This window comes from Phalacrocorax aristotelis, chromosome 1 (genome assembly GCF_949628215.1).
Source record: "Phalacrocorax aristotelis chromosome 1, bGulAri2.1, whole genome shotgun sequence".
In the NCBI taxonomy this organism is placed as follows: domain Eukaryota; kingdom Metazoa; phylum Chordata; class Aves; order Suliformes; family Phalacrocoracidae; genus Phalacrocorax; species Phalacrocorax aristotelis.
The window spans coordinates 135633803-135645918 of NC_134276.1; the positions used below are offsets into that span (position 1 = coordinate 135633803).

Below are 12116 nucleotides of genomic sequence, written 5' to 3' on the forward strand. Positions count from 1 at the left end.
CTGCTTATGTTGTATTTATAACCCCTGAGTCACGCTGCGGGGGTTGCGGCGTTCCGCAATCGTTTATTTTGCTGCCTTTAAAAGAAACCTGGTTATTTATAAATTTTAATTTATTATTATTTATTATCGAGCACTAAATCGATGTACAAGCGCCACGCCGCGCCTTCCCCGCCACGCGTGGGCTGGAAGGTGGCATATCTCTTCTCGACCCCCCCCACCCCGATCCGTGGGGGGCCTGCGCCCCCCCCACGGCCGGCGTGGACCCGAGCCCCGCCCGCAGCCAGCGAAAGCCCCCGCCCCAGCGGCACCGTGACGGCGACGGGGGGGCGGGGGGAGGAGGGGTGTGTGTCTCCCGTGACGTCACAGCGCCCAATTTGCTGTCAGCGGCTGGTGCGGTCCCGCGGCACGGGTCGGGGGTGCGCTCCGCTCCGCTGCGCTTTTGGGGGCGTCCGGGGGTTCGCTGAGTACCCGGCCGTAGGGGAGGGAGCCGCAGCAGCCCTCGGGAAGGAAGGTGACATCCCGGCAGCATGAAGTTCCAGTACAAGGAAGACCACCCGTTCGAGTACAGGAAAAAAGAAGGGGAGAAGATCAGGAAGAAATACCCCGACAGGGTCCCTGTGAGTGTGGGGGCGAGGGCGGCGGCGGGCGCGGCTGGCCCGGGGGGCCTCCTCGCCCTGCTGCCTTTGGCGTCCTTGTTAGCTGTCGTCCGCTTTGTCCTTTATTTTTTGAGGCAAAAGAAATGAGATTAGCGAAGATGACCGTGATCTTGATGTTCTGTTCTCATGCCAGGCTGCTTTTCTCCTTAGCGCAAAAGCTGTTTATTATGTAGGAGGGACTGTGTTGGTGGGCGGGTGCGGGGGCGACGGGGTGTAATTCACCCTTTTTTTCTGGGATCCGCGGTAACTTGGCAGCGAGAATGCTGCTTTTCTTTTGCTGGCAGCTTTTGTGCGTGGGGTTGGGGGGTGGGGAAGGAGCTTACCATTCGGACTGTGAAAATGGAGGAGAACAATGAGTGAGTTAGCCGGGTACTCTTCATAGAGAACAAGGTCTGCATCCGTGTCATCGGATTCTTTCCCTTTATTTTCATTTTACTTCCTTTTGGCCTGTCTTTTCGATATAGACTTGCTCTGTTCTTTTCCTTTGCATGAGAGAAAAATGATACTTCTTAGTCTTTCTGCCCTCCTGTTTAATCATCCTGTGGAAAAAACGTCACTTGGAAAACAAGGTCATCTTCCAGCTAAACTTTGCTTCCTCATCCTTAGGTCCCTTTAGAGTGCCTGTGGAAAACTTCTAGCTTTATAATTACTAATAATAATTGGAAAAAAGACATGACAAATCAAATTAATTACAATTTTTTTAGTTGTTCCTTTTTAATAAACGTTTTGCATATGTTCTTTCTTTCCATCCCCACTGGAGACATCTGTCCTAGATTTACTACCCAGGGGTACTGCAAGCAAAATAACTTAGACTTCCCTGTAAATCTAAGGGCAAGGGGGAACAGTTATATCACGTTTTCCCTGCAGGCCAACACCTTTTGTTGTCTTGGGAGTGGCCCTCAACTGGACTTGCAAAAGTTTTTGGAAGTCATTATGTGTGTTCTTTGTTCTAGCTGTTTCTGGGACCCCTGGCATAGCACAGCAGGTTGAGCACACAGCGAGCCAGTGATGAAGTGTGCGCGGTTCTCTGGTTTATGATGAGGACCCAAGAGGGCTCTGTAGGTCAGGAGTGAGACAAGCTGTAAACTGAGGATTAGTATGGCTGATTGTACAGCAGATCATGATAGGTGTGTCTGGAAGAGCCATGTGGGGGAGCCCGGGACCGGATCCAGTCTGATGAGAGGTAAAAGAGTCAAAATAGGGGGGCATCAGCTGATCTTTATGGAGAAAGCCAGGACCAGAGTAACAAGGTGTGCTTTAGTTAAGGGTGAAAACGACACATGGCAAGGCCCAGATGTGAGTTGTTAGGGATAGCCTGTTGTCAGACCTGCATACAGAGCAAATGAATGCAGCAGACAACTGTTCTTTACATCACTTCTGTCTCTGCCCTTCACGACAGCAGGATCCTTGAAGATGACGTCTGTTTGGCTGCCTACACTGCAGTGCCCTGATACATCTCAGCATTTTGCTGAGATTATACTGTTGGCATGGTCGTACATCACCACAGTCACCAGCCAGCCACAACAGTCACACAGATAGTCTGTATCTGCCATTTGGATTTTCTTTGTAGGTTTGTGTGTGTGAAGGGTTTAGTGCTTCAGAAGAGATACCTGTGTCGTCAGGCACACTGACTGCACTTGATAGCCAGATTAGCAGAGCACCTCCATTCCTTCCCTGCCTCTTTGCAAGAGAGATCTCTCTTAAGCTCAGTGATGAACTGATTTAAATGTTTCCTACAGGCTTAGAAGCCCCAACACTCTCACCCCTTCCTCATAGGCATTTTTTTTCCTGTGTTATCTAATTACCAAGCTACAAACCACCCTTTTGAGTCAGGGTGTTCACATCAGTGCTGCTAGCTAGCAGTTCTGCTTGTCAGTAGTTTTTGAAATTGCAGGCAAGAACTAAAGGTTTCTCCCCACTGCAATTTATTGTGTTAGATATTGCCTTGTTGGATGTGCGGGTAAAAAAACGTGCAAAGTGCTGTTGCTGTTCAGCCTGCACCTGTTTGGTGAGATTGTGGAACTGTCCTTCCTTCACAGCACTTACCAACTGCATCATGCACGGAAATGTATGTCCTACCACACGCTGCCTGGAAGAGCTTGAATGCCCTGTACTAACTGAGGTGCTTGAAGTTCCTGAAGTAGCAGAGACAACCATGTTTCTATTTTAAAAACAAACAGAATTTTCAGGGGTTTTGGCTGTGTTGGCAGTATCCAAATGGAGCACAGTGAAGACATGTCCAAGTGAGCAGCTCTACAGTGTGACATGCTTTGCAGATACTCACTTGGGTCTAGGAGTCAAGCTTGGTCCAGGCTAAATACACCAAGCTCAAGGTCATAGCTTTTTTCTCTGGCATAGTGTCTCACTGATGTGGCACCACCATTTTGCATCCAAAGAAGGCTTAGTCCACAGCAGTTCAGCCTTTTCTGTTACGCGTTAGATACAGTTACTGATTTGGGTTGCCAAATAGCTAAGGGAGCATGGAGCCCTTAGAAATTAGTCCCACAGTGTCTTACATGGAGTAGTTACAGTTATAGGGTCTAACAGAATTAAAAAGCTGAGGAGGTTCAGAAAATCCAGCTTCTTGTTTAGGTGGTCAAAATGGCTCCTGCAGAACAGCAAGGCACATAGATTGAATCATGTAATATATCTCTTACCGGTTCAAAAATACATGTCTCAAAATAACCCAAGAAACTCCCTTCAATTTTTTTCTGCACAAACCCAGTAGTTCCATGGAAACATACCTCTAACCTTTGGAAAGGTTTCCAAGGCTTTTCATGGAAGGAGATCAGGTCACTTTGGAATACTTCCTGCTTCTCAGGTAAATATTTTGCCAAGCTCTGCTAACAAAAATTTTCCTGTAGCAGAAGATACCTTTGTCTGTTTGACCTTAAAGCTGCTGAGCTTCATATTTTTCTATGTTGTAATGATATTAGAATATAATGAGAATATGTTTTGTGCCAAAGGTCTCTGTGGGTCCAGTTGCCCACATGGTAGCCTGTTTTTTAATTATTAGATATTTATATGAATAAGGAAATGTCCGTAACTATATGAAGTAGGGAAAATAACCTTAAAGGATATGAATTTCAGAGTAGAACATAACTACTGAAGAACTGGGAATTTAAAACAAAACAAAACAAAAAACATTCAAACATTCCCCAATGACCTGTAGTTTCTCTTTAATTCTTTGCTTCATCCTAAAGCACTTGGTATTGGTGAATGCAGAAATTAGGATATAGGACTACTGGGACTAGGGCTGATTTTGTGCTAGGCAGTTTGGAACTGTAACTTGGAAACAGTTCAACTTACTTGTGATACTTCTTGCCTCCTGGCAGCCCCTTCATACAAAATTAACCTGCATTGGGATAATCAAGGTGACCTGTTTTGTGGTTTTTTTTTTCTCTGCTATTATGGTTTATTTTTATGTCTGTCCCAGTCTCCATTTTTTACTCAGTGTGCTTACAGATGCAGTCTTGGGCTCCCAGTACAGCTATTGCCAGTGATTTTCAGTTGTCTTCTCACCTATCTGTTCTTTAACGTTGTGTATTTGTTATAGATTAATAAATTTCTAAAGGCCTGGTAGTCCCGTCTCTCTCAAAGGCTAATATCCTTTCCACTGATGTGTTTTGGTCCATTTTGTTGTATGATACTCATGGGTTGTTTCTTGCTTTCTCTCTCCAGGTAATTGTGGAAAAAGCACCAAAAGCCAGAGTACCCGACCTAGACAAAAGGAAGTATCTTGTGCCTTCTGACCTCACAGGTAACAAAGCCTACCTCCTTTTTTCCTGATTTTCAGTGAGAAGGTCTCAGGAGTTATTTTTGCTCTATGATCAGCACCAAGACAATATACAGGCAGGCTCAACATCTTCTCATTACTCCAGTTTACCTGGCTGTCCGTGTTATATTTATGTACTTTACATCCTGGATTACAACATGCAGAATTCTCTGAGATCTTCTGAGGTATCCCACTGACTTAGCTAACATGCATGTGTCTCAGCTGACTTCTAGCCATGACAAAAATGACTGAATTGTGTATCATAGGCAGAAGCATAACCATCAGTCAATGATGACCTAGCTGCAGAGTTGCCAGAGGCTGTACCCTTGTTGTAGGAAGAGGCAAGTTCTTGAAATACTCCCATTGTTTTCCACCCCTGTGGTTGGAGTCATGGCTACAAAGTTCCTTTTAGGAATGGTCATGCCCATTTTGTGTATGATTACATTTGTTTTCATTTGAGAACAGGAATGAGTTAAAGGAACAGCATTTCTTTTTTTTTTTTTTTTTTTTCAGCATATAATGGATTGTGGAATACTTCTTGTGGAACATAGCTTGAGCAAATAGTAAGGAATTTGTTTTCAGGAATTTGTTTTCTGGAATGGTATGATCATTTACACCAGGCTAAATTCTCTAAGGTGCCTTTGATCTATAGGATTTAAAGGTTAAGCTAGTTAGAGGACTTCCCACCAATTCCTGCAGTAGAGCATTTCATACCATAGTAGGTGGAGCACGGATTTAGAGGGTGCACGGCCTGAGGCATGTACCTGAGAAACTGCCAGCTCCAAGTGGGTTGGCTGCTAATGTGGTTACAATCATGAAGTTACTGCCTTCTTTCTTGCATTGTTCATTTTTCCCTACATTTTACACACAGTGTGTGACTTCCACCACCAAAAGGAAACAGCCATGGTTAGGGTAAAAAAAGAAAAAAAAAACAAAACAACCCCAAACCAAAGCATTCTTTCTGCATCTAAGGCATTCTCCTCTGTTCCTCTTCAGTTGGCCAATTCTACTTCTTAATCCGAAAGCGGATCCACCTGAGGCCAGAAGATGCCCTGTTCTTCTTTGTCAATAATACCATCCCTCCCACCAGTGCTACCATGGGCCAGCTGTATGAGGTAAGCCTGGCCCATCTCTTTCTCCTTTTGTTGGAGTTTCCAGAAGAATGCATATCCTCACTGAAGGACAACTGAGCACTACTCAGCTGGCAGTGGGTGCAGCTTGGTCACAGATGCCTGAACATGGACCCCGTTGGCCTGGGCTGTATCCCATCATCTGTTTAGGGAAGTTCCATCCTGCAGTTATAAAAAGGAACATGGGGAGCCTCATCATTTTAATTGCTCGTTTGCTAGTTGAAAAGATTCTCATATCAGGTGGTGAATAGTTGCACCAGCAGTGATATGTTGGTCCTATTACTTTAACAAAGTATTGAAATTTCAGAGGAAATACTGTGTCTGGGGTAGAGGGTGGAACATACGCTTTCCTGTTTTTACAAAAGGGATTTCTTTTTAGCCGATAAAAGAATACAGGATCACTGGGCAACCAGCTATAAATAGGTTGTCAAGGAGCATTTATTCTTTGTTCAGAATTACTTTTTCATAGCCTGTACTGTATATGTGAGGATCTTGTAGGACACTGTGAACATTGCCGCCCAGTATTTCTACTGAGCAGTGTTATTTGATCGTCCTTAAGGGTGTATTCTATGCCCATCAGAGGACTGTTCCTCAATTATATAGCCATTATATCATGGCTGGTTTGCAGCCTGGATTGATTTCTCCTTGATTTCTCCTTCTGCTGTGTTAGAATGTTTTAGTAGGAGAGTTTCAGTAGGGTGCTGTGAGCCGTATTTGACCTATCACTTTTTGACTGTAACTGGACAGTATGTATGTACACAATTAACACACGCAGGGAGTTTTCCAAACCTGGATGTGGAGGAGGAAGGTACGTCTAACTGTCTAGAGCTGCGATCAGGACTCTGTTCCTTGTTTGTGTCAGTGTAATCACTTAACATCTCAGATTTACTGCCCATATCTAAAACAGGACTAGAAATACAGCCACTTATCAAAGTGTTCTGAAAAATGACAAATATAACCACATTTACCAAATACTGAAGTATTGAGAGGTGATTTTTGACTTGTTAAAGCTTTCCAAGTGTCTTCTCTTGATCTTAAGGCTGTACCAGCGCTGGGATTCTGCTGCACAGCCTGCAACAGTCAGAGCTGTTTCTGTTGCATGTTTGCAGCGCACTCTTGCTGTGGCATTTCAAGTAAATTCACTATGTCCAGAAACATGACATGCCTGAATTTAGAAGTAGAGCTGTGGCCAGAGACAGGAAGTTGCTATACGCTGTCTTTAGTATGAGGATGATGTAAAGGGGGAGAAACAGTGAAAGAGAGGTTATGCTCTCTTGTTGTTACAGTGATCTCTTGGTTGGGCTTTTTCACAGGTAATGTTACAGAGCTTCGGTCTGATACTTCCTCCCTTTCTCCCCTTGCAGGATAACCACGAGGAGGACTATTTTCTCTATGTGGCCTACAGCGATGAGAGCGTCTATGGCAAGTGAGCACCAGCCCCCCAGGCATGCAGGCGAGATGGACTGATGGAATGGACTGGGGGGGATGTTGGAGAGGAGGAAGGAGAATGCCTGAGAAGCAGGGAAGAGAATTGGAAGTGAACCACATGCACAATGCCATCACGTTCCATGCATTAATTATAACCATTATTTTTTAAATAGAGGGGAGGGAGGGTATGGGGACAGTGTATGAAAGGGTGAACTGAAAGGCGAATGAGGGGTTCTGCACTGAAAGATGGGGACACTCCACTGTTTGTAGTTTTTCTCTTGCCACAGCTGGAAGTAGTTAGCCAGTACTGGAGGCTGCTAGACAAGCCAGTGTGGTGGAGCTCTGGGAGAGCGACTGGGTACAATGGCCATTTTTGTGTAACCCTTTCATTGGATGAAGAAGGCATGCTGTGTTTTTATTGTACACTGACCTTGTCACGCCTGACCAATGGCATGGGCTGCACTCCTGTAAGCATTCAGTGAGCTGTGAAATACTTCACTCTGCCCACACAAGGCTGTCCTGTGCTTACAGTCCTCACTCCAGCTGCTACCTGTGAAGCGTTTCAAGAGTATTGTGTTTCCCATCACTTCCATCAGTATTAGAAAGGCTAACTCTGAGAGCTGGGAACTCCTCAGCTGTGAGTCGTGAAGGTTGGGGAAAAGAAGGAAGGATTTTATTTTTTTCCTTTGTTGCTTTAATTGCAAGTGCTGGACAGAAAAAAATGAGACGACCCTTTTGTTCTTTTCAGTGGAGCCAACTGGTAAAGCATAGGGCTAGAAAGGACCTCAAGACAATGACTAGCCCACTCCAGCTCTGAGACAGGACTGAGTATACCAAACATGTCCACCATGGCTGCTCATCTAACTTGCTCATAGTGAACTTCACTGAGGCAGATCCTGGAGGCTGCTGAGGTTGTCCAGTTCCTAGCTAGCCTACAAGTGAGAGAGCTTTTCTTGGTACCTAACTTTAGTCTCCCTAGCTGTGCATTAAGACAACTGACTACTAATGCTCTTGTTATTGGTGAATGCAGAAAATTATCTGAGTGTTGTCCTTGTACCAATCTTCTGCAGAATTTAAGGTGGCAGAAGTCCCATGGGTTTAGCCTTCCCTTCCACGTCTCATGCCTGTACAGCTCTTGCACCACATGCACAAACGGAATAATTTAGTCACTCCCACATGTGTTTTGCTGGCTTTTTGTGATTGGACAACAGTGCCACTCTTTGCCACAAGAGTGGCACTGTTTGCTTTTAGACTCAAAGGGGAAGGGGTATATACTCTCTGTAGATTTTTTTTTAAATTATTTTATTTTAAGCCAGTGTTGTTCTTAGAAAGGTGCCAGATAGATGCTGTCCTGTGCAAGCCTTACACTGTCATGCCAAAGCAGTTTCTTCCCAGTGGCACAAACAGCAGATTTTTCCATAACTGCCCTAACTCTGAAGAAGCGATGGGGTTTGGGGAGTGAGCTTTCAGGAAAATTCTGGGGTGTTATCTAAAAATCAGAGAACTGGACCTGAATTACTGTAAACATTCCTACACTTAAGGGAGGGACCAAAGGAGAGAGGAGAAGACAAGAAGGATGAAGAAGACAGGCAGATTCCAAAATAAGTTGAGGGTATTTGCTCTATTTACATGAAGTTAGATCCCAGCTCTCTGCATTCCTCAGGAATAAAGATAAGTGCTCCTGTGACTGTGGGAGACAGGAAACCAAGTTTCAGCCTTCTCTGATGTTGTTCCACAGAGATATACAAGGCTGAAGAGCAGGCTGGGAGTGTGAAGTGGGACTCACTGGCAGAACTGTGTGAAGGTCAGGGAAGGCAGTGTAGTGGTGTTATCCCAAAAGCGGGATTGTTCACCTGGTGTGCAATATGCCAAGATACACACAGAGTGGAGGTATTTTATTCATTTCATATTTGCACAAAGGTGGGCGCTAGGTGGTAACTCCACAAATCTTGCACACAGCACAAAGAAACTACAACATATTTATCTTGTTACATGATTAGTAAAAACCTGCCTAAATTCATACTTGTTGGTAATTATCATCTCATCTGCTATTGGTTAGCTATATTTTAATTAGCCTCACTAGCTATGTAAAGTAGCATGCATGTTCCTTACAGGACTGGGGGAACAAGTCTTCTCAGTCCTGAATTTAGTCGGTGGTAGTAATCTCCCCCTGCCACATTTACCTTTCTCTCAGTTACTGCAGTATCAGTCTTTCAGTTCTTCTTCAAGGATATAGTTGTAAAACAAATACTTCCCTATCTCTCAGCTCTCTCCTCTTAACTGCCAGATTCTGTTGGTTCATTGTTCCTACTTAGTGGAAAATTCCATTTTCTGTGCTGTGTCAGCGGGGCAGAAGGGTCACTGCCTGTGTGGTATGGGAAGTAGCAGAGGAATGGGAGAGAAAAGAGGGAGCACAAAGGGTGTAGAGAGAGGAATCGTAACAGGCAGACAGAAAATGGTGGAAGAAAGAGTTAAATGAGTCAGTCAGTATTCCCCAGTTTTTTATCCTGAACTTCAGGTTTGCTGTTCCATCATGTGTTCATCTGGAATAAATGCATTTGGATGAGTTGTACCTACTGCCAAGTTAGATAACTTCAGCTTCTGCCTGCAGTGCTCAGTCCTCTCTTTTTGGCCCACTCTCCTGCAATTATCAGGCTCTTTTCACATCCTTTGGGTGCAAATCTGCATCAGTCTCTTGTTTTAGAAAGCTCTGACTGTTCTGAAGCAGAGAACAGACCCAGGAGGCTTTCTAGGGTAAAAGACAAGATGCAGGCAGATGGTGTGCATCTCTCTGCCACTGTCCCACTTGATCATGCACATGCTGCCAAGCACATGGTTGTGTGTTGTCTCAAATGAGCCCGTGCTTAGCCACACTCAGGGGAGAAAGAGTTGGCGTCTAGGGTGCTTGGTTTTCTGTTCAGACCTCCCCTCCCCTTCCACTGCTGGGTTTATAAGCGACATGTGTGGGACTACTTTCAGCTGTTTGTTACATGTAGAGTTTACAGTTTAATTTCGTTATTTTATGGTTCTTTTAACTGGATTGTGGCATTTACTTGTTTTTGCGCTAGTCCGGTAGTGTACGAGGTAATGATGGTAATTCTTTTTTGTGTTGGTTAGCTGCAGGTTCTTGTAAAATAAAGGTCATACTACTTGAGCTAAATCAACCGATCAATAAAGACGCATTTGAAAATCACAGGCTTGGTCCAAAGTGGGTGACTGTAGCATTTTGCCCTACATGTGTGCTTGTAAATAAAGGGGCAGCTTCGTCAGAACTTCTTGCTGCTACTTTTTCCCAGAACCTCAGATTCCTCTGTCCTGTCTACTGGGAAAAGTCACATCTCTCCTGTTTTTTGGTTCTGTTGTGACAATTGCACCCAGTTGTGTCTTGCTGTGCCACCAACATGAATTTTAATTAGGCCTGGATCACCTGTGAAGGTCTTAAGGAGCAAAATGGATGCACTGAGGCATTCTCTGCCATTTTAAGACCCTGAACAGTCCTATCTAGCTGACAGGGCCCTGAGGGCACCACCAGCCATGACTGTCCCTGCCCAACCCTGCCAGGGCCACCCCCACCCTGCCCATGGCCCAGGACCCCATTGCAGCTCCCCAGGGCTGTCAGCCCCTGCCCCAGCGATGCTGCAGCAGGGCTGGTCTCCAGCTCCCACAGCCATGCCCTGCCCTGCCTTGCCAAGAGCCATGCCAGCCCACAGGGCCAGGCCTCAGCCTGTCCTGTCCCCACAGCCCCTGCCATCACTGGGCCCGATCCTCACCCTAACCTGCAGGCGGCATTCCCACCTCATCACCATAATGAGCCTTACGGCTGGGGTTTGTGGTAGGGCCTGGCTAACATCTCATGGCACCCCGTCGTGTGCTGTAGGATGGGTCCGGTGGTGCCCTGCCAGCCATGCCCCTCGGGGTCTGCCAACCCTCACTGCCTCATGGCAGCTCCAGCTGAGGTAGGACTCCCAGCTGTGGGCACAGGGTGTAAGGGAGTCCCCTCGGTGCCTTAGGCCCCTCTGAAGATAGTAAAAGCAGAGATAAGGAAACCTAGGACTCACTGAAAAGTAAGCCTGCAGTGGCGGCAGATCTAGGCTGCTTTTCCTTGCAGATATTCGTGTGCTGAGAGGGAAGGAGCTCTGCTGGGAGCTGGCAAGACCAGCGGGTGCCATTTGCTCAGCGCCATAACTCCGTGTCAGGCACCAGCAGCACATGAGGAGGATACGTGTGATGTCATCTGGGGAAGTGGCGAGAGACGTGCAGCTTCTTCCGGCTCCTCAGCCCTCGTCGCCTGCAGGTTTGTGCGGGTGCTGCTGGCCGGAGTGGCTGAAACAAGCTGTGCCAATGCTGCAGAGGAGCGACCATCAGCTCTCACCCTGCCATGCACTGAGCGAGAGAGTTGCTTGGAGTGCTGAAGTCAAGGGTTAACAACACTGAAACTCAGGAATAAAACTTGCTAGGCCTTATGGATCTTTTGGTCCCCACTGCATACAGGGTGGAGCCACGGTGTGAACTTTTGTTGCTAGTGCTGAGGGAGAGGCATTAATTCATCCTGCACTGTATAAACTCAAGCTTGCCCATAGCAGCAGTTTCTGTGTTCATATCCATCATCATGACGAAAACAAGCTCCCCCGTATGTCAGAAGGGTGCTGTTACTCCAGCCAGATGGGCAGAGATCAGCTAAAAGCTTACACTAACAGCTGAAATAATTTGAATTTCAGCTTCAAACATAATGCATGTTTTGCTGTCTAGGTTGTGGTATTGTCTGCTGGTGCAAGTAGAAAACAGATATAGAGTTGTATCCATATCCAAACAGGCCTTTCCTGGTCCCGCTCTTACCCCTTCCTTAGGAAAATGGTGCATGTGTTGGTTGTACCTGCCATGCTGCTTTGTATGTGCACATCAGTGCCATCAGTAAGAGAAACAGCAGGCAGATGCATTGCTGAATCTAATTTGCCTGGGCCATACATGAAATGCTACCTTGTGCTCAAAGGCTGTCACCTTTATTCTGTGGGTTGTGGAAATGGTATTGGAGTAAGGCCTGTGGGAAAACTAGGGGCTCAGCTGGTTAAGAGAGGTTAAGTAATTAATACTCTGCCTTGATCACTATCACTGCACCTGGGATCCTCT

The 12116-nt window shown here is 45.9% G+C and overlaps 1 protein-coding gene across 1 annotated transcript; it reads left to right on the top strand.

Annotated features, from left to right (window-relative positions):
- The first annotated feature begins 356 nt into the window (after positions 1-356).
- Positions 357-10182, top strand: GABARAPL1 (GABA type A receptor associated protein like 1). Its single transcript, XM_075110975.1, has 4 exons — positions 357-617; positions 4338-4416; positions 5428-5546; positions 6926-10182. Exons 1-4 carry the CDS (start codon positions 528-530, stop codon positions 6989-6991), a joined length of 354 nt encoding a protein of 117 aa, XP_074967076.1. The 5' UTR covers positions 357-527; the 3' UTR covers positions 6992-10182.
- Positions 10183-12116: the final 1934 nt, after the last annotated feature.